Here is a 27,584-nt window from a genome sequence, read left to right on the forward strand (position 1 = left end):
AATAAAAATTATAAATAAATAAATAAATAATATTTTAATTTTTTAATTCTATTTAAGTTTATTTTTACAAGTTATACATGTAAGTTGAGCTCCAATTTAAGAAAATTTCTTAATAAAAATCTAATAGTAATTGATAAATTTCAAAAAGCATTGAATATCTCTCATTGTTTTTAGAATCTTTCAATCTATAATAGTCAATATATTTTTAAGATCCATCATAAGACTATCATTTAAAATAATGTGTATTAAGTAGTCAATTCAAGTTGTATAAAATATAGAATTTTTTATTTTGGTATAAAATCTTATATTTTTAAGTTTTTGAAACACATGACAAAGATGAAGTTCATGTTGTTATGTCTTCTCAGAGTAGATTAAAATGTCATTTATATAAAAAATTATAAAATCATCTAAAATTCTTAAAAAATATCATTTATTAAATATTAAAAAATAACAAATGTATTTGTGATTTTAAAAGGTATGACATTATATTCAAAATGTTCATACTTGCTTTAAAATACAATCTTCTATTCAAATTATTCTTTTATGTATATCAAATTATATACTCCTCGTAGGTCTATTCTAATATAAAAAGCAATTTAGAAACTTTTTATTATTACAAATAATTGTAGTATAAATAACAAAAGATAATTCTTCTTTTGTAACATACATAAAAGCTTTTGTATTTATAAATAAAGATTTTGTCACACTAGACCTATGGCTTTTTACTTAATTAACTAAACTCTTAGTTATTCTCTAAAACTAATCAATACTATAAAAAATCCAATCTAAGAGTTATTTTAAGTTATTTTAATTCAAAAAAATAGCTAATTATATTAAATATCACAAAGCTAATATAATCATTTATTGCTACATTTATATAAAAGATTTTATAAATAACATTTCTACAACATAACAAACAATCATTTCTTACTTTTACATATACAAATTTAGTTTTTTACTAAAAATATTCTATATTTTTTGTAATAAATCTTTATTTAAAAAACAAACTAAGGCTATTGAATTTAGCAAGATACAAACTTTGTAATACTTAGGTCCTAATAAAAAATCTATTGTAAAACAGCAAGAGGATGTTGATGAAAGACTATGATCTTTACTCAATGTTGTATAAGACTTTAGCCACACAATCTCTATTGTAGGTAGACAAACTTATTTTTTAACATATTGTTTTTTTTAACAATGATACTCTTTATTTTGTGGTTGCGTTACTTTTTTGAATAATATTAACCATTGTGCTTAGATTCTTTATAATATAAATACAAACCTTCTTGATGACAATAAGTTTTACTTTGCATGGTAAGAAGTTTAAAATGTACCATGTCTATTTGCATATCTTCTATCAAGAGGATAAAATTCACTACTTATCTCAAATTATAAAATGACATCAAGTAAGAGTTGCTTTGATTAGTCATGTAAAATAAAATAAAATAAAAATAAAAATAAAAGAAGAAATTATATATAATAAGTAAAAAAAAATATATTCAATATACACTCTAAAATTTAACTATAATTTTTTTAGTAGATTATTATTTAATAAAAATAAAAAATAAAAATAAAATTTAAATTTAAAAGCTATATTTTTTAATAGATTATTTTATTATCTTTCTAATAAAAATTATATTAAATATTATATTAGAAAGATATTAAAATAAAATATTATTTTATTATAATATTTATTATAAATAAGTTGAGAAGGTTTAAAGATGGAAAATATATAATTAAAAAATTAAGTAAAAATATTTTATGTCAAAGATAACTTGCTTATAGATTAACGATTTGAACCTCACTAATGTTCAAATTTAATTTATAAAGGTATTTTAAAGAAGAAAGAAGGCCTTTGTCTTATCTTCTTAACTGCATACAAGGTGCTACAATCCATATAGGACTTGTATATATCTCTTTTGATAAAGACTAGCATAGCTGCTAGTTCTCCTATTTTTCACTAGTAAATTCAATAATTTTGTATTTTTGACTTCACCATGGTGTTTAAAAATACCCAATTAGTTCTAGAAACATGTATGGCCTGTAAATCTTGCTCAATTTCTTCATAATAGCTTCCAAGGTAAAAAAACTGATTTTTACCAAAATCTTGAAAATTACTCTAAAAATTCCTTAAATATTCTAATAAATTCTATATACATTTTGAGTTTTTTTTTTTTTTTTTTTTTTTTTTTTTTTGTAATTTGAATAACAATTTAAGGCTATATTTTCTTATTTTGGCGATTTTTAACATTAATAAATCTAATTTAAATTAATTATTTTTTTATAATTTTATATAAATAATTAAAAAAAATATGAAGTTATTTTTTATATTTTTTTAACCACTAAATAAAATTAATAGATTATTATTAATAATAAATTTAGATAGAAAGCAAATATAAATATTGATTTTAATTTTCTATCTATTAATACTAAATAATAAGTAATAATATCAAACTAATTCAAATAATTACCTCTAAGACTTATTAATATTTTGTTTTAATAACTATCTTTTTAATAAGACTCTTGTAATTTACAACCAATATTAAATTCAAATAAATAATTTAATAATCTAATAAAATTTATAATCTTAATATTTTTATATCTAAATGACTTAAAATTATGCTTTTTATCAATCCACTAATTAAGGTTCAATGGTAAGATTCACATTTATTTTTAAATGTATGTATTAAAAATATGTTAGTATTACTATTGAAATATAAAAATATTGAAGCCCAATTTTGCAACTCTCAAATCAAAATTTAAAAAGAAAATTGTCATACACTCACAACAAAGTTTATTGTTTGACTCAATGTTTGAGAGTCAAATAAGTTGAGCATCATTTTTTTACCTCATATTATAATTCATATAAAAATTGATTAATAAATGGAGCATCATTCTACTTGATATCAATTGCAAGTTATTGAAATTATAAAGCAAATATTATTAATCAATTGTCTTTTAATAAAATATGAATCTTATTGGTTGCAATAAAAATTAAATTATTTTTTTTATATATGGATCAAAACTTTGTCAAAAAGGCCTCTAAATTATATAATATTAAATAATATTATTTAAAAAAAGATAAAAATCATAATAAAACTGAACTTAAAAGTAATGTTTTAATAAACTTAACTTGTGATCCTTAAATTAAATAGCATTAAGGTTGAAGTCTATTCACTATTTATATTTGATTGATGAATCTTTAAAACTTTGATCTTGTACCATCAAACTTCTCTAGTAAGATAACTCTTAATTTTTTAATGCTTGAATAATGTTCTATGATAAGAGAAATAATATGATTTGATATAAATGTTAAAAAAACTCCAATTATCTCCATATCTTCACTTCATGCCAATCTTGTTGTTCATTATGGTGGTAAATTGAGTTGATACATTGGAAGCATTAATTTTGCCATTTGTACTAGCATATGTACCATTGCATTTTTAATTTTAACAAACTCTACCATGATAAAATGAATAAATAAATAAATAAATCAATCAAATCTAATATCACTTAAGATAAGTAGAAGAAAGAACTTAAGAATAAAGAAAATTTTAAGAATAATATCAATTTAGAAGTGAATAATTTATAACTTCTAATATGCTTATATCTTATCAAAAAAATATTAGAGACATACATATTTATTCCAATAATTACCTATATGATTAAGTAGAAGTAAATAAAAATAAATTAATTTCATAATAACTTCAAAAGAAGTTTTTTAGAAGCTTCATAGAGATTGCTTTGACTTTACACATGTTTATAATTAATTGATAGGCTAGAAACTTAGTTAATAAGTTAGCCACGTATCATATGCATTAGTAACTTGTAGAACAAGCTAACTATGTGGTATATATATAGATAACTTGTCTTGTAAGTTAAGATATGTATGTAGCAAAGTCAACACATGTTGGAAGTCCTATAGAATATTGCCTTGTAGCTCTTAGTTAGATAGTATATATCGAGGTAAGAGTGAAGCTTTTTTTACTCTTATCAATATCTTTTTAGTCTTTAGTCTTACTTCAAGACTTTTTAATTTTTTTGTCTTTGGCAATAGTCATTCTAATTTAATATTATATCATCTTTGAGTGATTATCTAATCTTTTTGAGTGACATAAGAGTGTCTTGATCTTTCAATTCTTTAAGATTCATGTCCTTGATATGAAAAAATGTTATGCACTTTTAATCAAGGAAAGATAAAGGTTTTATATTGTGAGTGTACTCTTGTTAATTTGTCAAAAATAAGAACATGAAGAATGTAATTAATTAAAAGAAATATTTTCTAGAGAGAAATTAAATACATATATATATATATATATATATATATATATTTACGTAGAAATGGATATTGCCAAAGTTTAAAAAACTAAAAATTCTTTAAATTAGACTAAATTAAGAATATCCTTGTAAATAAAAGAAGAAATTTGGCCAAATCAAGTTTTATTAAAATACAGCAAGGACATCGAAGAACAAAAGTATAACAATACTAAAATATTTGTATTAATAAAAAATGGGCATTGTATAAAAAAATTATTTAATTAAGAACAAAAGAACACAATTTAGAAAGAGTCTAAAAGCAACTTTAAAGAAGTTGTATATTATCATAGATTTTACAGTTTATAAGAAAGTTTTGAAAGTTTCTAAATTGGTACTTGAGCTTATTACATAAAATAAATCTTAAAATAGAAGGTAGATAAATATAATACAAGAAGGATTTGCATAAAAAAGAATCTTGTCAATTTCTATAGAAAGTAGAATAAAATATATAAGAATCTTCCAAAAATCTAAGATATTGTCTTTCAATTCTTCTACAATTTAATCCTGATTTTTAAATTAATCCTAAATCAATCTTCTTAATTATTTTTTAAAATCTCTCAATTAAGTAGAAAGACTTTTAATTTGCTCCTACATTGGCAACAATTATTTTGGATTGTCATAATTTGATGTCTCTCTAAATTATTTTATAGTAATCATTTTTCATCTAGATACATATTTGGCAATAAAATTTAATAATAATATTCTTAAAGATTATGATTTTTATTATTTTTAGATATTAAAAAAGTTCTAATATATAATTGGTATATTTTTATTCTTAAAAGATAATTTTTACTGAAATCATACTCAATTATAAATTAATTTTCATTTTTTTCATTTAAATAATGAATTTAAAAAAAATCCTTAAATTAAAAAATACAAGAATTTTAACAATATTTACTAAAAAATATGTATTTTATTTCTTTTTTTGGTAAAATTATAATATTAATATAATAGAAAGAGCTTAAAAATTAATAAAAAATTAAGTATATATTTTAATTTAAAAAAAATTAATTACAAAAAACACTATAATTTTCTTATATTGCCTAAAGTTATAATTATTTTTTTGGATTTAGAATAGAATTTGAAAATAGAAAAACTACAAAATCAAATAGTATTATAAAATTATTGTAATTTTCTTGTAAATAAATATAATTTTTTTACTTTTTTATTGTATTTTTATTCTTTTAAACAAAGAATTAGAAGAATACAATTGATTAATGCCTATATAATTATATAATTAAAATAATTATCAATGTAGAGTAAAAAGGATTTTTTCATTAACTAATTTTTTAAATATAGAATATTTGTTTTTTTTCGAGGTTTACAAAAGTACATCAGATTAAATTATTTATAGATTTGTATTATAGAATAAGAGATACAACTTTAAAAAAAAATCAAAAATTTAAATTACACCTTAAAATACAAATTTTTTATTTTTAAAAGAAACAAAAAAAAATTTAGAAGGATGTAAATTTTTTTTAATATTATTTAGGATTTAATCAAACTTACTTAATTTTTTTCTATATTTATATATTCTAAAAATTAATAGTAAATTCCAAATGATCAATAAAATTATGATTGTGATTTATAGCTATTTTTTGCAAGAATATTTAAATCAAAGTATTGTATATTAATTGATGGTATATTAAAGTATGATTTCTTAAAATATACTCTTACACAAGTCTATACTATTAGAATTAAAAATATAAAATTCCACAAAGGTATTTTAAAAAGAATATTTAAAAAGATAGAAAATCAAATAAACATTGGAATATGATAATATGGTATATAGATATTTTTAATTAAACATTGATTGAATTAAATGAAGAAATTTAATATTTTCTATAGTCAATAAATCATATATAAAATGAATTTTAAAAAAAAAACATACATAGCATATAGACGTTATTAAAAAAATTCAAAATATTACTTAAGAGTAATTTTAATTGATTAAGATGGTTAATTTAATTTATTGCATGAAATAATAATTAATAAAACATTTAATTGTATTAATAAAATAACAGATAATTAGATTATTTTTTATTATCTAAATTTAGTATTAAATTTTTATTTAGACATTTATATTAAGATTTTTCCTTTTTTATTTATGTATATATTTATTAATATGAAATATTGAATATAATTTAATATAAAAAAGGAAAAAATAGCTATAAATTTAATAAATATATACATGAATATAATTTAATATGAAATTTTCAAAATAGATTCAAGTTTAATAGGATTTCTAATTGTATTTAGAGAGGCCTTTAATAGGATAAATCCTTCTAAATAAAATACCTTCATATTATATAAATTGCCAATAGATGTCGAAAGTTCTTCTATTTTTAATGCATTTATTCATCACAATTTCTTGTTGTGATTTCAATTCACTAATTGATGATAGAAGTCTCTCCAATGATTTAGAGTTGCTTAAATATAATAATTAAATATATTTGAGGTTTTCAATTATATCTGTTAAGATCTATAAATTTATATGAAAGTGCAAGCATATCAAGCTTCTTCAAATTATGTAAATTTCTTAGAGCTTTTGAATTTTTTTTTATTTTGATGCACTCATTCATCTTAATTTTCTATAGTAATTTTAAGTAACTAATTGATAATAATTTTTATAATTAAATTAAATTACTTTATATTAAAATTTGAAGACATGAAATTTTTAATTATATTTGGTAAGAACTTTAAATTATTACAAGAATCCAATTAAAGCTTCTTCAAATTACATAAATTTTTTATAGATATTAAAAGTTCTTCTATTTTAATACACCCATCTATTACTATTTCTTGTAGTGATTTCAACTCACCAATTGATGGTAGAAGACTTTCCAATAAATCACATCTGCTCAAATCTAATAATTCAAGATATTTGAAGTTTTCAATTGTATCTAATAAGATCTTAAAGATTTTACAAGAATAAAAATAAAGCTTTATTTGAATTACATAAATTATCCATAGATGTTGGAAGTCTTTATATTTTAATTCATCCCTCCATCACAATTTCTTGTAGTGATTTCAATTCATCAATTACTGGTGGAAGTCTCTTCAACAAAATATAATGGCTCAAATTTAAAAATTGAAGACATTTGAGGTTTCTAATAGTATTTGGTAAGGTCTTTAAGTTAATGCAAGTTTGCAAATGAAGCTCCTTCAATTTTAATAAATTTTTCTATAAAGAATGGTAGTTTTTCTAAATCTTTGCAAGAGTCCAATTCTAATTCTTGTAATTTTGTAGGTAATCTCCACCATTTTATATTTAAATTTTTAATATTTATATGAGCTACATAAAACCAATTCAACTTAAGAAAACTTAATTGTATATATTGGTCTAAAACTTCATCATTATTTGTACTCAAATAAATCATCTTCAACTTATTAAAATAATTTACTTCGTTTTAAATACATTTTTTTTTCTTTGATCATTTTTATTTTTTATTTTTATCAAATTAAGTTTTTTTAATTGCAAACAACACCAAACTTTCTACTTTTTATGATTCTATAAAAATCAAAGGTTTTGGTTTAAAAAATTATATTCTTTACATTTACAACTATACTAATATTTAAATAGTTTAATAAAAAAAATTGATTTGGTAATTTTGACTTAATTAGATCTATGATTTTCTTAGGTATTATACACATCTTACATTTTTAATAAGTATGCTCAAGTTATTTTGTGACAAAAATTTAATATTTTTTCATAGTCAACGTTTGTCTTTTCTTATAATTACCCAATCCATGTCTTATAGTTGATCATGTATTATACAACCTTCAATTTTATTATTTTTTTTTATTAGAAACATGTTTATAAGGTTTTCAATCTTTATAGTTGAATTCTAAATTCGTGCAAGCCAATCCTTGCGTATAGATTTAATGACCAAATTATAAGTTTAAAGTTATATGAAGTACTTCATATATATATATATATATATAATGACCAAACAAACAATAGAATTTATTTCCAAATTCTTCCAAATTTCTTGTATGTTTTTTTCCTCACATCAAAGAACTTAGAAGATTCAAAAAACATATATTGTTTTTTTTAAAATCTTTTAAAGCTTCCTCAATAAAGTTACATAACCCATGGTAACTAACACAAGTCTTTTCTCTTGGCTTGCATACTTCAAAGTGATTAATACAAGCAATCATAAACTTGTATATAGGTTGAGTAGAAGTGTCTTCAACAATATTTTTTTTCTAAATTTATGTAAAATATCAAAAGAAGTAATTAAATAAATAAACAACAAGTAAGAAAACTTAATCCAATGCACTTCAAAATTTCCTAAATCAATATTTACACAACAACAAATGTTATGAACTTATATACACCATTGCTTGATTTAGGGCATTTACTTTAAAATTTGAATGTACAATCATAAGAAAACATGTCAATAGAAAAACCTACTTATCTCTACTAGAGCTAGCTCTAGAAGGTGCTCAAAGAGCTTGCTCAATATTAAACACTAAGAAACTACTAATCTTTGCTACTATACTGGGACCAAATTGGAGTTGACCACCTATTTATTCCTCAATGGGTCACATAGTATATCAAATGAATGCCACATTATTCACCTTTTATGGTGTTGTCCAAGTTATCAAACAACAATCCATAATCAAAATAATAAGGAAATCTATAATAAGAAATGTGAGGGTGGTTGGAGTTGGAATCCACAGAGAGACATTTGAGGTCTTCAATTGTATCCGATAAGGTCTTTAGTTTAGTACACCCTAGTAAATCAAGTTCTATTAAAATTATTTCAATTGCCCATAGATATTGGAAGTTCTTCTATTTCCGGACATCTACCTAGTCTTAATTTTTGTAGTTGATGCAACCCACCAATTGGTAATGGAAGTTCTTTAAATGAATGAAAATTGCCCAAATCTAATAATTTAAGCATTTCATGTCTAAAATTATATCCGATAAGGTCTTTAAGTTAAATCACAAACGTAAATCAAGTTCCTCTAAACTATTTGAATTACCAATAGATGTTGGAAGTTCTTTTATTTTCCAACATCCATGTAGTCATAATTTTTGTAGTAAATGCAACCCACCAATTAATAGTGGAAGTCCTTTCAATGAATGTCAATTGCCCAAATCTAATAATTTAAGACATTTAAGACATTTAAGATCTCCAATATTAGTTGGCAAGGTATTTAATGTATTGCAAAATAACACATGCAATTCCACCAATTTTTGGATACTTTTGTATACATAATGGAAGTTTTTCTAAATCAATGCATTCATACAACTCTAATACTCGTAGTTTTATCAATAATTTCCACCTCTATATTTAAACTTTTAATATTTTTATTAGCTACACAAAGCCAATTTAATAAAAGAAAGTTTAATTGTGTATATTCTTCCATAACTTTATCATCATGGGTAATCAAATAAAGCAATCTCAATTTTTTAAACTCAAACAATCCTTTTGAAATTTGTTTTTGTTTTCTTTGATCCTTTCTCTCATCCATTTTAGATTTTTTGATTATAGACATCACCAAATCTTCCACATTTGCAAAGTCTTGTAAAAACCAAAGATTTTGGATAAAAAATTATAATCTTTATATTTCCAACTACAATATCATTTAAACAATCTAATTCAAAAAAAATGGATTGCAATTTTTAACTTAATCACATCTATAATTTTTGTTAAGAATTCACTAATCTTAAATTTCTAAAAAACTTTACTTACCTTATTTTGAGGTGAAAATTGTAGTCTATTAACCTTGTCCCATAGTCGACTTCCATCTTTTTTTACAATATTTCAATCCATATCTCGTAGTTGATCATGCATTACACAACCTTCAATTTCATTATTCCATTTGATTAGAGACATGTTTATAAGATTCTCAACTCCTATACTTGAATTCCAGATTCGTGCAAGCATATCCTTGTGCATAGATTCATGAGTCACACTCTTATATTCACATATGATTGTAGCAAAATCCAAGAACATCCTTTGTTCATCTTCATCCAAAACATCATAGCTAATTTTTAACCTTGACCATAACTTCTCATCATCATTACGCCCATCAAAAGGCTTTGCTTCTTTTAATCTCCTCAATGCTTCATTCCATGCATCCCTAACTATATCAATATCTTTTCTCTATATTTCCTTAAATATTTTCCAATTACTTCAAGGCTTAAAGGCAATCCACCACATGCCTTTGTTATAACTTTTGTTTTATGATCAAAGCACTCCTTGTTATTAAGTCCACGATAAGCATAAAATGAAAATAACTTTGAAGCTTGGTCATCATTTAAATACTTCATATAATAAATACCTTCACTGTAGTCATATAATATATCTTATCGTCATGTAGTCACAATCACTGCTTCCATTTTGAGTGTCTTTGAAAGCATGTACTTGCAACTCTTTCAAATGTGTTTCATCACCTACATCATCAAGAACCAATAAAACTCTTTTCATAATAATGCAATCTTTTAGATTTTTAAGTTGCTTATCTTTATTTTCTTCTCCATTCCAAACTTTGTCACATAATGCACAATATAGTTCTTTTTGTGATTTTTCAACACCATGAGATGTCACATCTTCCAAGAAACAAAACTTTTCAAATTGATGTCTCACATGATTATTCTTTATTTCATCATTATACAAGTATTTGCTCAATGTTGTCTTTCCTATATCCCCCATGCCTACCAAACCAACAATAGAATGTGCTTCCAATTTCTTCCAAATTTCTTGAATATTTTCTTCCACTTGTACCAAAGAACTTGGAAGCTGTTTTAGACATGGATAATTTTCCTTGAAATCTTTCAAAACTTCCTCAATAAATTTGGTTATCACATGATAACTAACACAAGTCTTTTTGCTTGGCTTGCATACTTCAAAGTGATTAGTGGGAGCAGTCATAAAAGTCGTCACCCATGTGTCGTGCTGAACCCTCTTCAACAAACTGAATACATAAATTTAACTATAACAACAAAATAATTCAACGAGTGAATAAATTTTACATAAATTTTTTTTATTCTAATACAGTTTAAAGTTTTTACTAGATTAATATTTACACAAAACCAAATGTTATGAATATCACAACACCTTTGCATGAATATGGCCATCAACTTAAAAATGTAGATGTACAAGCATGTAATGATGTATCAATGTATACTTACACGTGAAGTGGTATTGTAGTCTTGTAAGCCTCTTAAATAGCATAGTGTTTCCATTTGTTGTTATAACTTTCTCTTCCAATATGTTGAAAAGTTGAGTTTAGACGACAAATACCTTAATTGATGACCTTCAATTCACAAACCATCTTTCCATCCATAGAATGTTTTTTACCATCACTAGCTAGATTGTAACCCATGATGAGGTGTAGAATAATAGAAAAACCCTCTTATCCTTTGCAAAAAATTCTCATACTTTGGTCTCTTTTCAAATGCAAGTTTTACTATCTCCTTTGCCATCAAGCCTCCAAGACAATGGCAAACAAACACAATAGGACATTCATGTTCACCTATGTGAGCATGCTCAACTATCCCTTGTAGAAGAGTCTCTGCTGCTGCATACAAATCAACATTTCCTTTGTCACTTCCTTTCCAAGCAGTGGAGTCATAAGAAAGCGACCATATCCGATATCCAAGAAAGTCTCGTGTCAACCATTCCATTGGCCAACAAAACTCTTTGCAATCTTTTCCGCCCATCCAAGTTGTCCAATATGCATCACTACGCTCATATAATTGTAATCCATGAATGAACACAATCTCCACTTCAACTTGACTCGGAGGCTTAGGCTCACTTAGATTATACACTCCAGTAACGATCTGCATCAACAAAAGTTATGCAAAAGCTTAGAGGTAACAATCTTTGCTCTAATTATTCTACTTGAAAATGCAGCAATAATGCAATTCAGTCAAGGCAAGAACTCTGCGGTGTCAGACTGTGAACCTCGAATAGAACTGAGAATAGATGGGGCATGTTCAGGAGTAATTTAAATGGCATCGAAAGTTATTTATACAATCCCCAAACTGTTACTTACAATATCCCTCAAATCAAATTGTTATTCCTAATTTCTCCACACATGGAGGATTTGTAAATATGATAGCACTGTACCTCTTTGATGCCATCTGGCTTCGTTGCACCATCCGAAGGAGAAGGGTTGGTTGCTTTCCCAAACCACCACGACCTAAACAACGACGTTGACGCCATCCTTTCGTACACCTAGCGAAGAGAACCAAATTTACACTCAAGATCCTTCAGATACATGAAAAGGGCACATTAGCAGCAGATTATCTCAAACTCGATAAACACTCTTTGCGTTTGTCCAAAACCACATAAGACCATCAATCCCAACCCCAGCAGTGTGAACCTCATCACAAGAACATCAAGAATTGCGAGAGGACCTCCGCGACCTTCAGTTCACTAAATCTGAACCCTGATCTGCACCCCTTCAGTAAATACCCTTCAGTTCAATTTCGGTGTGCTTGGTATTTCCTGTTTGCCGAACCCTGAGTCTTGGCGATGGGCACCTCACACACACTTGTAACGCGTGCACAAATGTGCCAGTATAGGAGCAGCTTTAGAAAAGGCACACATGTGGGCTGATACTCTTTTTGACATGAAGCTAGCTTAATCAAGGTGTCCCCAGCTGGTTTACTGATACAGACTATTCGATTGAGTGCCTGGAAAATCATGAGTATCTGAGAGAAGACATTCCTAAAGCCAGTTTAATCGAAGGGGCGTGGGCCTGTCTACGGATGGGATTAGCTGATTCAATCGTCACTTTACATATCCAGCGATTGCAGAGAAGTTGGACCCTCTGCTAGCAGGAGTGCATATTCCCTTGGTGGGTTGGTGTGTTTATACAGATTGCATCAAGCTAGTTTGTGTGAAATACAAATTTGTACTACGATAGAACGATTTGCACACTTCTGAAAACCGAGAAAACTTAACTATGTATAACCTGAGTATCTTACATCTTTGGAGGTTGAGAGGAGACGCTGGGAGTGGTGCACATGGACTGGCATTTAGGTAGCTACTTATGCATGCTCTCTCAGCAAACAGGAAATGCCAGCCATGGGCAGCCACACCGAAAATCGGCCACACCGACCAATGCACACTCTCGAGAGCTACTTTGCAAGACATGAAAACCTAGGCGTCAGCTCTGGCGACCGTCAGATATATTACACGAGTTTTGGTAGCCTTCGTAAGTACCCTGAGTGACTAAAGGGTTCAGAGCTTTCATCTAATAAATTGGTTCCGACCATTTGGGGAATATCCTCAGAACACGTCAAACAAGATGGAGAAATTTTGATAGATCCAAAGACAGGCTCATCGTCACTCACAACGCTAACGATCATACCAAAAAGAGTGCATGAAACGTCTACCAGTCACAAAACAACACAGCTCCAGACTCCACGACAAGCTCGTGCCTGATCAGGCTCTAACAAATATCCTACCCAACATCCACGACCCCACGAGTGGAAACCAAGTTAACACCTCACCTCACGGCCAAACAGATCTCGCTTGAAAGCAAAGTCACGGACTCTGGGCACACAACACGCACCCTTCCAGAGCCGCTACTAATCCGACCATATGCACTCGAAATCCTGCCCACGAAATGAGCAAAGAACAGACGTAGGACGCTGGTAGCGAATACAAACCTGAATCAGAAGAACTAGGTCGCTGCTTACACGTTCGGGGACGATGGGTTGCAGGGGCACACAAGAGGGGTGAAAATCAACGAAAGTCCTCAAACCCAGCGCACAGAGGCTACATACACGAGAGTGGGAGGGCCCATGCAGCAATAATGCAATTCGGTCTAGGCGAGAACTCCGCGGTGTCAAACTGTAAACCTCGAATAGCACTGAGAATAGATGGAGCATTTTCAAGAGTAATTTTAATGGTGTTTTGCATCGAATGAGAAATTGTCGGCTACTCTTGCCGCATTTCAAACAGTATTCGGCGCATATCATTGACTGCTCTTGCCGCGTTTCAACCAGTATTCGGCGGATGTACATACCAACAGGGGGAGGCGGAGGGAACCAGAGCCACGGCGTTGGAGCGGAGTCAGGATAAGAAGAAGCCCAGGTGCGGGGGAGTTGGGAAAACTCGTGATTCAGTTGAGCGTGAAGAGGGCCAGAATGTGTAGTGGTAGAATGGGCCCTGGAATAACCCTAATTATAAGCCCATCGCTAATTATAAGCAAGATGTTAAATGCACAGGCAGCCGGTTGAAGCGGCTTGTAATAGTCTCCAACTCGTTTCTTAGCCCAATAGTGTCCACAGTTACCAGGGCTGGCTCTACAAAGTGCTCAAAGAGCCTGCTCAGTATCAAACAGTAAGGAACTGCTACTCTTTGCTGCCATACTGGAAGCAGATTGGAGTTAACCACCTCATGACCCACCAAGGAATTAAGAGGTAGATGCATGCAAAGCAACATAATTTACCATGATGAATGCCTTAGTTTTCATCTTTTCTGGTGTTGTTCCAGATTTCAGAGAGCAATCCATAATCAAAACAAAAAGGAAACCTGTGATGAGAAATGTGGGGGTTGTTAGGGTTGGTGCCATGCATGTTCTGCATGGAGTCCACAGAGAGTTGAATCCTGTGATGGATGGTATGTTTGTAGAGAATTACATAACTCAAATAAAATTACACACTTAGTGTGATAATCTTGTGTAGTAGAGCGTCTGATAATCTCCTATTTGATATTCAGGGGTCCCTTCCCTGCCTTCCCTCCCCTTCCAGGGCACCCTCCATGTCCATCTAGTAATCTCCTATTTATTATAAATATTTAAAAAATGATATGTCTTGAAATTTGTAAAAATGAATATATCATGCAATGTAAGTAGATTAATCAACCAACAAGTTTTACTTGGAAAAATCTCTTAAAATCTTCTGTGGTAATTTGGGAATTTAAAAAGGAAGAAGAAAAAGAAAAAGAAAAAGATGGTTTTGTAGAAACTTTTTATTTTCCATTACTATTAACTGTTTTATTTTTTTAATTTAGAACTATTACTTCTTTAAAATCTTGTATTGTTCTTAAAACTTCTTATAAAAACTTCTTTAAGATCTAGTTGATAAAATATAAATGAACAAAAAAAACAATATTTTGGAACTATCCAATTGTTGTTTTGTTTCTTGTATATGGTCATGTTTCGAATCTTCTCAACCTTTCAATTCATTATCTTTGCATTCTTGACAGTACATTAAATATAAATAATGATATTCAATTGACACATAAAGTTGAATTTGTATTACATTAATTAAGAATATGTTATATATTTTTAAGTAATGCATTAATGATTTTATAAATAAATCTTTACAAATCACAATTTCAAAAGATCTGAGCAATTTATTTCAACAAGTAGAAAAAGTTTTGATTTATTGATTTCTTCTTTCATACATTTTCAATCATGAAGAAGTTAAAAAAATAACATGATTTGCCAAAAAGAAGACTAAAATTTTAAGTTGAGGCTTATTATTTACACCTTCCATGTGTAGATTGTGAAAAAACAATAGAGTTAGAAAAAAAACTATTACAAGTGTAAATCAGAGATATGGTTTTCAAAAGAAAAGATCAAAGAAAATGATAAATAACATTATTGTTGTAATTTACTTCAATTAAGATCTAAGAGATATTAGTTATTGCATGGTTATACATTTTCAGACTATACTCTAATCAGAGCACAATCTGTAAATACCAACATATAATCATTTTAACATACAATCTTTTTAACAGATGTTATATGTTGGTATTTAGAAAAACCATATCTTATGCCAAGAATTTAATATATATATAATTTTACGTATACAAAGAAAGAGCAAGAAGGAGTAAAAAACATATTTATGATTTGTTTTGTGCCTCTTAAGTGTCTTTGGACATTGATTTCAAGGTTCTTCTAGACATCAGGACAATTTTTATTTTAAAGAAAAATACATAACAATAATTAATATATCTAATTATAAATTGATTCCAATTTTAGATTTATTACTAAATTTTCTCAATAAGTAAGTTTTCATATTTTTTGTATACTACTACGTGATTGTATCATAAAATACATGAATAAATTGTTTAGAATTTTACAAAAAATTTAATGTGAAAAATCAAATGATTAATTTTTTTTGTAGTCATGTGTGTATATATATATATATACATTGAATGAGAGTAAAGATAGTTGTCTAGTTTCTTTACTTATCTTTCTAAATTTAATAGTCATTATAAAACTCTAAGTATAAGATGTGATGATATTGAATATATATTAAAATTGACAAATTTTAAGGATTCTTACATGCATAATATTCTATAAAATAAGACAAGTACTTAAAAAAAAGTAGTTATTAAGTAAAAAATATAGAGCAATAAAATAACTCATACTATAGACGTGATTACATTGGTTTTGTATAAAAAAAATAAAAATTAAAAATTAAATATTAAGATGCTAATTTTTTGTCAAGACACATGTAGAAATCTATTTTGGCGCACTAAAAAATTTTATATTATAATACAAATTCATAATTATATTATATTTATTTATTGATAATATTTTGATCTTAATGAAATCCATAATAATATGATATATTATGTACAATTCTAAATCAATCTAACCTAATCATTAGTCCTATGAATTGTAATCCAAGAATTGATAGTTGAAGTCTTTCAAATAATTTATATTTTTTCAAATATAATAATTTAAGATATGTGAGATCTCCAATTATATCCAATAAGGTCTTTAATTCAACACATCTTTCTAAACTATAAGGTCCTCTAATCCTCTAAGCTATATAAATTATCTATAGATGTTGGGAAGTCCTTCTATTTTAATACATGCATATAGCCATATTTTTTTGTAGTGAATGTAAGTCACTAATTGATAGTAGAAGTCCTTCCAATGATTTACATCTAATTAAATTTAATAATAAAAGACATTTGAGGTTTATAATTATATCCAATAAGGTCTTTAATTCAACACACTCTTCCAAATGAAGTCCTTCTAAACTATGTAATTTGTCCATAGATGTTAGAAGTTTTCTTATTTTAATGCAACCTCATAGATTTATTTTTTGTAGTGAATGCAACATATTAATTTATAGTGGAAGTTTGTCCAATGAATCACATCTGCTCAAATCTAATAGTTAAAGATATTTGAAGTCTTCAATTGTATCTAGTAAGGTCTTTAGTTTAATACACCCTTACAAACCAAGTTTCTCTAAATTATTTAAACTCTCCATAAATGTTGGCAGTTCTTCTATTTCCTAACACTTAGTCTTATTTTTTGTGGTGAATACACTTCACCAATTAATGGTGAAAGTCCTTCCAATGAATAACATTTGTTCAAATCTAATAATTTAAGACATTTGAGGTCTCCAATTGTATGCAGAACCTTTAAGTTATAACACAAGTGCAAATTGAGTTCTTCTAAATTATATAATTTCTCCATAGATGTTGGAAGTTCTATTTTCTAATACCTAAATAGTCATATTTTTTTTAATCAATGCAACTCACCAATTAATGGTGGAAGTCCTTTCAATGATTCACATTCAATTAAATCTAATAATAAAAGATATTTGAGATTTTTAATTCTAATTGATAAGAACTTTTATATTTTAAATCCTTTCAAATCAAGTTTTTCTAAACTATATAAATTTTCCATAGATATTAGAAGTTCTTCTATTATAATGCATCAACATACTTAGTAAGTGTCATGAATGCAACTCACCAATTCATGGAGGAAGTCCTTTCAATAATATACAATAATTCAAATCTAATCATTAAAGACATTTGAGGTTTATAATTAAATCCGGCAAGGTCTTTAATTCAATATATCCTTCCAAATCAAGTTCCTCTAACCTATTTAAACTATCCATAGATATTAAAAGTTCTTCTATTTTTCCACAAAAAAATAGCCATATTTTTTGTAGTGAATGCAATCTACCAATTGATAGTGGAAGTTCTTCCAATAAATGACAATTGTTCAAATCTAATAATTTAAGATATTTGAGGTCTCCAATTGTATCTAGAAAAGACTTTGAGTTAAAACATAGTGACAAATCAAGTTCTTCTAAATTATTTAAATTATCCATAGATGTTAGAAGTTCTTCTATTTCAAAACATCTCTCTAGTCTTAATTATTGTAGTCAATGCAATCCACCAAGTGATATTGGAAGTCCTTTCAATAAATAAAAATTTCCAAATCTAATAATTTAAGATATTTTAGGTCTCTAATTATATTTGATAAGGCCTTTAATTTATAACACTCTTATAGATCAAATACCTCTAAGTTATTTTAATTGCCCTTAGATGTTGGAAGTTCTTCAATTTTAGAATATTTCCTTAGTCTTAATTTTTGTAGTGAATGCAATCCACCAATTAATAGTGGAAGTCCTTTCAATGAACAATAATTGCCTAAATCTAATAATTTAAGACATTTGAGGTCTCCATTTGTATCCGGTAAGGTCTTTAAGTTACAATAGAAGTATAAATCAAATTCTTCTAAACTATTTAAATTGCCTATAGATATTGGAAGTTCTTCTATTTTTCCATTGCCATGATATAATATGGCTAACGGATGAAAGAGTATAGAAATTATTGTATTATAGAAGATCTTAATTCAAAATATTATACAAATTATCTTAGAAATATAGATAATAGTCAAAAGGGTAGTAATATTAAAAAGTATTAATATTGCCTTTTATAAAATGGGTTTCTATTTATTTTGTAGGACCATAAATAAGGCAAAATACATTAAATTAGAAAATTAAATAATATAGGCATATGTAGGAAGGAATTAAGAGTAGATTTTAGTAAAATTTACCTCAAGAAGCCAAGAATTGATACCCAGAGAGGACCAGTTGTCAACTTGGGTCGAAATTAGACCCCAAGGCACAAAACTACACACTTACAATAATTCTTGGATTTTTTTTAGAGATCGAAGAAAGGGATCAGAAAGCATACTAGATAGGATTTCTATAAGAATTAGCTTTGTATAATTTGAATTTGTAATGACTTTGTAAGAACTTTATAAAGTCAAGATTGTTTTGGATGACTTAGGTTTTTGTGAAATAAAATAGGATTGATGTTTTAAACAATTTCAAGAGTTTTGTAGTAGATCTATAAATGAAATTTTGTGAATTAATGGTTATAGTTGTGCTTAATATGTATTGTCAATTTTAGCTTGATCTAATAGTTGAATTAAAGATTATTGAGGTTTAAGTAGATCAAAGTCTCAAAAAGTAGAATTTTAAGTCTAGTGAAGATTTCTAAGATTCCTTGCAATCTACTAGTTGGATTTGAGTAAAAGTTATATGTATAAATAATAGACTTGTGTTCTTATATATATGAGAATTTTGAGATCAATTGAATAGTGCAAAAGAGAGATGTTATTACTAGAAGATCAGCATCAAGGTTAGAGAAGAGGCTAGTGTCAATGACAAGAACTCGATGAAAAAGCAATTCAGACAAGTGAGCCTTCACTCAAAGAAAGATAACAAAATATAAATAAACAAGTATATATATTGAAAGAAAAACCGGAATGGCTATTGCCAAAAGACAAGAAAACTAGAGACCCTTGAAACAAGACTGGAAGCAAGAAAGGAGTTGACAAGAGTGAAGAAGCCTTCACTCTTGTCTCTATATATACTATCTAACTAGGGGCTACGTGGCGACGTTCTATAGGACCTCCAATAAGTATTGACTTTGTAGGACACATGCCTTGACTTACAAGGCAAGTTTTTCTACGTGTTGGCCACATTGTTAGCTTGATCTTCAAGCTAACAACGTGTGTGGCACATGGCCAACTTGTTGACAACGTTTCTAATCCAAAAAGTCAATTAAAGACACCTATAAAGTCAAAGCAGCATCTATGAAGCTTCTAAGAGCTTTCATATCAAATACTATAGAATTAACTTACTTTTATCTATTTTTACTTACTTCTACATATTTATATATGTAATTACTGGCTTACATGAGTATGTCCATGACATTATCCCCCCTTCTAGGGATGAGTTCTATGAGGAGCGATCATCATATGTTGAGAAAATCTATGATGCAACGAATTATATTTGCCACATACTCTGATCTTTGTTGTCTTCGAAGATGATTGATAGGGCCTCTCAACCATCGGTAGTGTCCCATACCAGGGCGGGAAGACCACCCAGTTATTTGATCATTGTTGAGGCCTTCATAACTTCCTTTGAATAGAACATTTGGAACACAATCAGGAGTGGAAGTCTTTTCAATGATCAACAATTGCCTAAATCTAATAATTTAAGACATTTGAGGTTTCTAATTGTATCCGGTAAGGTCTTTAAATTATAATACAAGTGCAAATCAAGTTCCTCTAAACTAATTAAATTACATGTTGGAAGTTCTTCTATTTCCCAACATCTACATAGTCTTAATTTTTGTAGTGAATGCAACCCACCAATAGTGGAAGTTCTTTCAATGAATCACAATTGTCCAACTCTAATAATTAATACATTTGAGGTCTCCAATAGTAGTTGGCAAGGTCCTTAATCTCTTGCAAAACAACAAATGCAACTCCATCAATTTTGATAACTCATGTATAAATGATGGTTTAGAGTTATGGTTTAATCATACTCTAACTGTATGGGGTTTTGCATGTTCATATGCAGCTTCTATACTTCATGAATTCCTCCCTGTCCGTATGTGAGAAAGCCGCCGAGTACTCTAGAAACGCGGCAAGAGCAGTCGACAATTTCTCTTTCGATGCAAAGCACCATTAAAATTACTCTTGAAAATGCTCCAACTATTCTCGGTGCTATTCGAGGTTCACAGTCTGACACCGCGGAGTTCTCGCCTTGACTGAATTGCATAATTCCTGCGTTCGACCTCCCGCTCTCGTGTATGAGTTTGCTTTCAAGCGAGATCTGTTTGGCCGTGAGGTGAGGTGTTAACTTGGTTTCCACTCGTGGGGTCGTGGATGCTGGGTAGGATATTTGTTAGAGCCTGATCAGGCACGAGCTTGTCGTGGAGTCTGGAGCTGTGATGTTTTGTGTCTGGTAGACGTTTCATGCACTCTTTTTGGTATGATCGTTAGCGTTGTGAGTGACGATGAGCCTGTCTTTGGATCTATCAAAATTTCTCCATCTTGTTTGACGTGTTCTGAGGATATTCCCCAAATGGTCGGAACCAATTTATTAGATGAAAGCTCTGAACTCTTTAGTCAATGCAATGATTTAGAAAAACTCTATACTTAGAATGGTTTAGGGTTAATCATAACTGTATAGAGTTATGGTTAAATCTTTGTATTGTTTTGCACAAACTCAAACTATAACTATCACGTGTTGGATGTGATGCGTCTTGGTTCATGTCACGTTTTTCTCGGAGCTTTGAGAATGTGGCGGAGTTTTTTATTTACATAGGGCCACATCGTTAATCATGAACGCAAGGGAGGACGAGGGTTGAGGTGAAGAAGCAGGGGGGGGGGGGGGGGGGGGTGATGCCTCTGCCACACACACAGCACAACAGAATAGGAAGGAAGATGACGAAGTAAGGGTTTGATTTCACTATTTGTATTCTAGATACTCTCTGTTCAAAACTATTCTTTATTTCACCTAAAGATGTGTATAATATTATTTACCACACAATGCAAAGCTTCGCAAACATTTCCATGTCACAACAGCCCATCACGTACATTTTCATTAGTAAGAAACACACTTATATAACGCGCTGATGCCGGGAACATCATCAGAGATGAGTTGATCCCTGACCACAAGAGTTGTACAAGACCTAGGAGAATTCAAAACAGTTTTATTCACACGTTAAGCTTGGACAAACCCACGAGAAAAATGTTCGAATTTAACAACTACAATACAATACTGCTGCCAAGGGAAATGTTTAGCCATAGTCTGAAACCTAGATTGCCTTCTCCCATGGAGGTCATTCACCTTCACACTACGCAGTGATAAGTTTCAAGTAACAATATAAAGACTATACTAAGCCAGTAACATGGCGAGTATCTCTTCAAATCATCTCCAACTCAATTATACACATGGCGTTTGTGCAGAACAATGAGTCACGTGAAACTAATGGACCTGTTTGCGATGCGTAGAGATGATTTGGTGCTTTGCACTCGAGGTGATAAGCTGCTCTGCCTCTCCACGTAACTGAGTTTACACCTACTGTGTTTCTCAAGATCGCGAACAATCGCTTGCGCATCGTTTCAACTGTGCTCTAGCTCTCCCACATTGTTCTCCAAGATTACATCCAGTGTTACTGAAAATAAAATCTACAATGAGGTATACCAGTCTATTTACCTCATGAGTGTGGCGTGAGCAGCCTGTCTTCAATTTATCAAACATGTACACTTGCTCCACCGCTCCTGCAGTAGCGTTCTTAAGTGCTGATGTAAAAGTGTGGCTGTGATTTACGGTTGCTGGTCTTTCACAGCTGAGACTAGTCCCACACCTGAAAGGTCTTAGGTAGAGTGATCACTAGAAAAGCGTACGACCCGGAATCTTCGTTGCCGCCTCATATTTATCTCTATGGCAAAAAGGTCGTCAAATGAAAGTAATTCTTTCTGCAAATTCACGATTAAAAGAAGAGTCCTGAATTTCATCATTGGTCTCAAACCTGTTACTGGCTCGACCGAAGTCGAGGTCACCAGGGTTGAAAGTGAAGTCCAGTAAATCCCAAGTACTCTTTTCCTCCTCAACTTTGATTGTCCTCTGTTTCTCAACGTCAGCGTGACGTGAGGGAACGTCCCTTGAGTTTGAGTGCTGGTAAGGAAGAGGTTTAGCAATATCTAAGAACTTTTTAATTGGCGTCCTAGAAAGCTTCGAAGAGAGGGATTGTGTTGGCTTTGCAACTGGGATACAAGATTGAGCTACAGTAGTTGATGCCATGTCACGTGCTGGCGGGGTCGCCGTTGCGACAGGAAAAGACTTGTAAGCTTCACGTTCACCTTCCATCCCAAGCTGTCTCTCATACAGACCATTCTTCAAAGCGATTGCCTTCTCCAACCACTCCCGCAAGCTGGTCTCAACATGCCATTGCATCTCCTCGTTCTCAGAAGCAATGGGGTTGGAACTGATTGACTCCTGCGGATACCCTTGAAAATCTGATCCATCAGAGAATTCATCAAGAGATGCGTCATCGAAATCATCTTCATCCCAACCACTGGAACTTCCAGAGCAGCTACCATCTTGTAGCCAAGACTGTGTTCTGTAGCTCCCGGTCATGTCATGTCTGGTATGATGCGCAGGGCCAAATCCTGAAGTGGCTACGAAGGCACCAGACATAGACGGGTCAATATTAGACCGAGAAACTTGTTCCAGACCAGACCGAGAGGCACGACGAGGTTGACGTGGCATGGCTGGCTGAGGTTGCCACAAGGTTGAGTCGTGAGCACTCACATCTGAGTTACAACCTGGAATGGTAAATGAGCTCAACTGTTGTAGAATATCATCATGAGATCCCTTCAACCCTATGGAGGACCCTAACTCTTTTAACAAATCCTGGGCGCGCTCATAGGATTTAAGTTGAGAATCTGATGCCCACCGAATGCCACTATACGCTACGGTCACTCTCTGAAGAGCGGCTTTAGCTTCTTCCAGACGCCCTTGCTTCATCAAGCAAATGCCCAAATTGCAAACTTTGTTGATGTCGGTTTCAATTGACAATGCTTTCCTGTCGCACACAAAAACACTCCAAGTAAGCGACAGATGATATGGATCTGCTAAGCACACCAGGTCAAGCGACACAGCAGACAGAATCACGCTTTTCGCATTGAACAATAAAGGGAATCATCTTTTTTCTCCTGCGACTTGCGAATTAACGTTCATTTCCATGGACATGTAAACCCATCATCTATGAATAAACATGGGTTTAGTTACAAAGAATTTTTTTTCTTTACCTGTACACGGCTTCAGCAGCTACAAAATTTAACTGCTGCATGTATGCCCATCCAAGATTGCCCTGCGAAATGAATAAAAAAGTACAATCAGTAAGTGGCTTCAGTCCCGCAACATAGCTAACCACTCCGTTACAAACCCAGTATTATTTCCCAATTTCGTCCTCAACTTCGCATGGCCATGCTGTCAAAAGACACATCCCCTAATGAACGAAATCGTATCAAGTGGAGAAAATTAACAGAGACTTCGGTAACTGTAACAACTGCACACTTACAAGAAGGCGAGTTGCTTCTTGTTTCACAGATACTTGAAATTTTTTGCCTTGAGAACGGGCCGTCTTCGTGCGCTTCCCATTGAAGGCCAACCCTTGATGGATCAAATGAAGCTTGTGTCTCAGCAGATCAATTTGATCGTCAAGCCTTCCACATCTCTGCATGACTCAAAATATATCAAATAAGAGTGAGGTATTTTCATAGGAAGCATAATTGTTGGCACTACAACACTTGATCATGGATATCAAATGGTACGCTTCAAATTCCAAACGTCAAGATATTCAGTGCAAGATTGCTCTAAATCTGATACTTAGCTTCAATCAGCATCGGTTGAGCATTCATAGTTCAGTATCTTGTGCACCTTGTAAAGATCAAGTAAAACATTGTCCAGGGATTCTTGAGCCTGGTCAGAGCAGCGGCTACGTAGCGACTTGATGGCCTCGATAGCTTCTTGTGGTCGATTTTGCTGTCTCATCACGATAGCCATGTCCTTAAGAGCACTGTCAACTCGATCTCCTGAATTAATGGCAGCCCAGAATAGTGCTATCGCTCGATCAGGGTCTTTATCAACCAACTGGATACAATTTCCATTCGTCAATCAACCGCACATTGTACAGAGCCCAATTGCGTACATCTTTTTGAAACCCTCAGAATTCTCATGTAATTTTTGTGAAGTGCAGGGAAGTTGCGAAAAATCACATCAAGAGTGGAATGATCTAGACGTCTTTACCAATGTTTTTTCAAGCAGCATCATAGTATGAAGTAAATAAGTTACGCGCACAAGTCAAAGAGCGAAATTTGAGAAAATATGCCACAATCGCAGTAGGCATAAATAGAAATAAAATTCAACTCTCATGGAAAATTATACAGTACTAATCGCATCGATCTTGAGCGATTGAAAACCCAACCTGACGGATGCGAATGGAGTGAAAAACACGTACGCAAGCCTGAACGCAAAAGAGTACTTGGAACAAATCAAAGATGTAAGAGGATACTAGAACTGAAAATCGCACCTGAACATGCTTGGCCTTCACATACGGAGAGTCTCCCACAGGTACTTTGTGAACGACATGAAAAGGATCACCCCTTGATATTGGCAGGACCTTTGAGGTCGGTTTCATAGGAGAACATGGAGCTGGTTTCGAAAAATAAGTGTTGTAGGACATCAAGTATCCTGAAGCTGGTCTCGCAAATTGCTCACCCCGAGTCATGATACCACTGATTACTTAATCATGAAGCGCTCTTTGCCACTGTAGTAAGCTCAAGTGCTAATTCAACCAGACTGGCGAAAGATAGGGGTGCCGCGAAACATCAAAGCTTTGAAATGGACAGAAACTAAGAGGCGTGCGCAACACTGAGACACACAAGAGCGTAGTGTATGCATGAAAATCTAGAAAGTCTACTATAGCAACCCCTGAGAGCTGCAAGGTATTGCGGGGAAAAGACTCAGCCACGATAGTATTGCTGCAGACCATAGTACGTCAGCATTCTGAAATTAACTGCAGAGCACTCTACTGAACATGAGTTCCGCTAAGCACAACCGCATGCGCTTAAATGACACATCAAAACAAAATCGCAGCTAATTCCTTGTGCTGTAAATAATGATCCATACAAATACAGGTGCCTTATTCAGTTGCAAGTGTAATTCCCCTCAGTCCCTCGATCTTCGACTTAACATGCACTGCAGGGCATGTCACATTATCAGACAAGCAAAAACAGGTGCCATGTGAACGCAGCAAGAGAGAAACACAACGCATGGAATTCACGAGGGTTCAAAAACAAGGGCTGCACACCCCGCAGCGTTAAGTACTCATCGAACGAGCTACGTACAACCAAAACGACAATTCCCGCGCAGACTTGCCAGCATTACCGCAATGAGAATGGCCTTCACATGCAAACGCGCGCGCGCGCACACTCACGCACACCGAACCAATGCACACCGTATGACGCTGACCGCAACAATTGAAGACATTCCGTGTGACTGACAGCGACAACAGAAACAGATCATGACCTCCTACTCACTCACACGAAAGAAACAAACCATTTAAACTCCTCGCCACTCAACAGACACCCTAACCGCACTCAATTGTACGCGCACGAGTCCAGAATCTACCGATTGACGCTGCGAGAGAGGCGATGTATATGCAGCCCCATCGACTCCCACTCTTCCCCGAGCCAGAAATAGATAGTTCGATCCATGACTTGCTCCCACGAGTGCAGGAAAAAGTTCATTAAACTCACGGAATCCGTCGATTGAGCCAACAAGATGCTTGCTCCTCATCACGAGACTCTACTCTTCCGAACAGGCAGCAACGGAGGAGGAGGCGAAGGGGTAGAAGAGCCCGAGCCTGAGGCCTTCACGCACGAAGGCGTTCGCGGAGCGCGGCCGTTGAAGCGCAACGACTCAGCCGACAACTCCCCACCCGGGCACCCGTGCACAGCTCCGCCCCTGCTCCCCCAATCCACAGGAGTCGGAGATTCACGGAACCCCCGCGATTGCCGAGTGGGCCAGCGCCAGGTGCTCGTCGGCCCCGACCCGGTGCGCTTGCCGCACGGGTTCGAAGGTTCCGCGACTTGACCAGATGCATCCCCCCTTCCTATTCTTCTAGTATCATCCAAGTCTTCAGACTAGCGATGTCAACCCTACCGTCGATTCTGCCACTCTGGATAGATTGGAAAGAATCGCGCCGGGAACGTGACTCCTGCGAGCATTCCATTCATCCAGTAATGTGCTTTTGGATGACATCCAAATGAGTCTTCTAGATGATTTTTAGCAACCATGGTAAAATCCTCATGCTCTCGAATTAGAGCTTTTTCTGTACAGTAATTAGGGTTTGATGCATCTGGATTATGGTTTGGAGTCTTACTACCCAATTGTTGGTGTCAAATTACTTTGGTGGGTGTCTTTTTACAAAATGCCTTGCAGCCTTCATAGAGAGTAAATATTGAATTATTGGGAAAGTCTGTGTGGTGCATGTGGATCAGGTATGGGCCTCTTTTTAAAACAGGGACCAGATACAGAGGACCCAGGGTGGGGGCCATGGTCCAGGTTCAGTGTATGATGTTGCTTCTTGTAGGGGTACACATTGCACAACCCATCTCTGTAGTGTTCCCCCCAGTTTTTCATAGCAAATTTGTGAAAAATG

At 31.7% G+C, this 27,584-nt stretch overlaps 2 protein-coding genes across 4 annotated transcripts; both read right to left on the reverse strand.

Annotated features, from left to right (window-relative positions):
* Positions 1-10,106: 10,106 nt before the first annotated feature.
* LOC112276318 (uncharacterized) lies at positions 10,107-14,494 on the reverse strand. 2 transcript variants are annotated; one of them, XR_016500579.1, is made up of 4 exons: positions 13,955-14,494; positions 12,405-12,512; positions 11,465-12,115; positions 10,107-11,265 (listed from the first exon to the last, which is right to left on the reverse strand). XR_016500579.1 is itself a non-coding variant. In XM_024507504.3 (3 exons), the coding sequence occupies exons 1-3, from the start codon at positions 14,309-14,311 to the stop codon at positions 11,639-11,641; spliced, it is 942 nt and encodes a 313-aa protein (XP_024363272.1). In that variant the 5' UTR covers positions 14,312-14,494; the 3' UTR covers positions 10,107-11,638. The 2 variants fall into 2 exon arrangements, 1 of the variants encoding a protein (XP_024363272.1); XM_024507504.3 differs by having other exon boundaries at positions 10,107-12,115.
* Positions 14,495-22,044: 7,550 nt separating this feature from the next.
* On the reverse strand, positions 22,045-26,769 carry LOC112276915 (protein POLLENLESS 3-LIKE 2). 2 transcript variants are annotated; one of them, XM_024508730.3, is made up of 6 exons: positions 26,552-26,769; positions 25,452-26,119; positions 24,800-25,012; positions 24,441-24,596; positions 24,169-24,230; positions 22,045-23,942 (listed from the first exon to the last, which is right to left on the reverse strand). In XM_024508730.3, the coding sequence occupies exons 2-6, from the start codon at positions 25,647-25,649 to the stop codon at positions 22,814-22,816; spliced, it is 1,758 nt and encodes a 585-aa protein (XP_024364498.1). In that variant the 5' UTR covers positions 25,650-26,119; positions 26,552-26,769; the 3' UTR covers positions 22,045-22,813. The 2 variants fall into 2 exon arrangements, with proteins under 2 accessions (XP_024364498.1, XP_024364499.1); XM_024508731.3 differs by having other exon boundaries at positions 24,800-24,954; positions 26,552-26,760.
* Between the last annotated feature and the right edge of the window lie 815 nt (positions 26,770-27,584).

The sequence above is a fragment of the Physcomitrium patens genome, chromosome 24, assembly GCF_059467195.1.
Source record: "Physcomitrium patens ecotype Gransden chromosome 24, ASM5946719v1, whole genome shotgun sequence".
Classification (NCBI taxonomy): Eukaryota; Viridiplantae; Streptophyta; class Bryopsida; order Funariales; family Funariaceae; genus Physcomitrium; species Physcomitrium patens.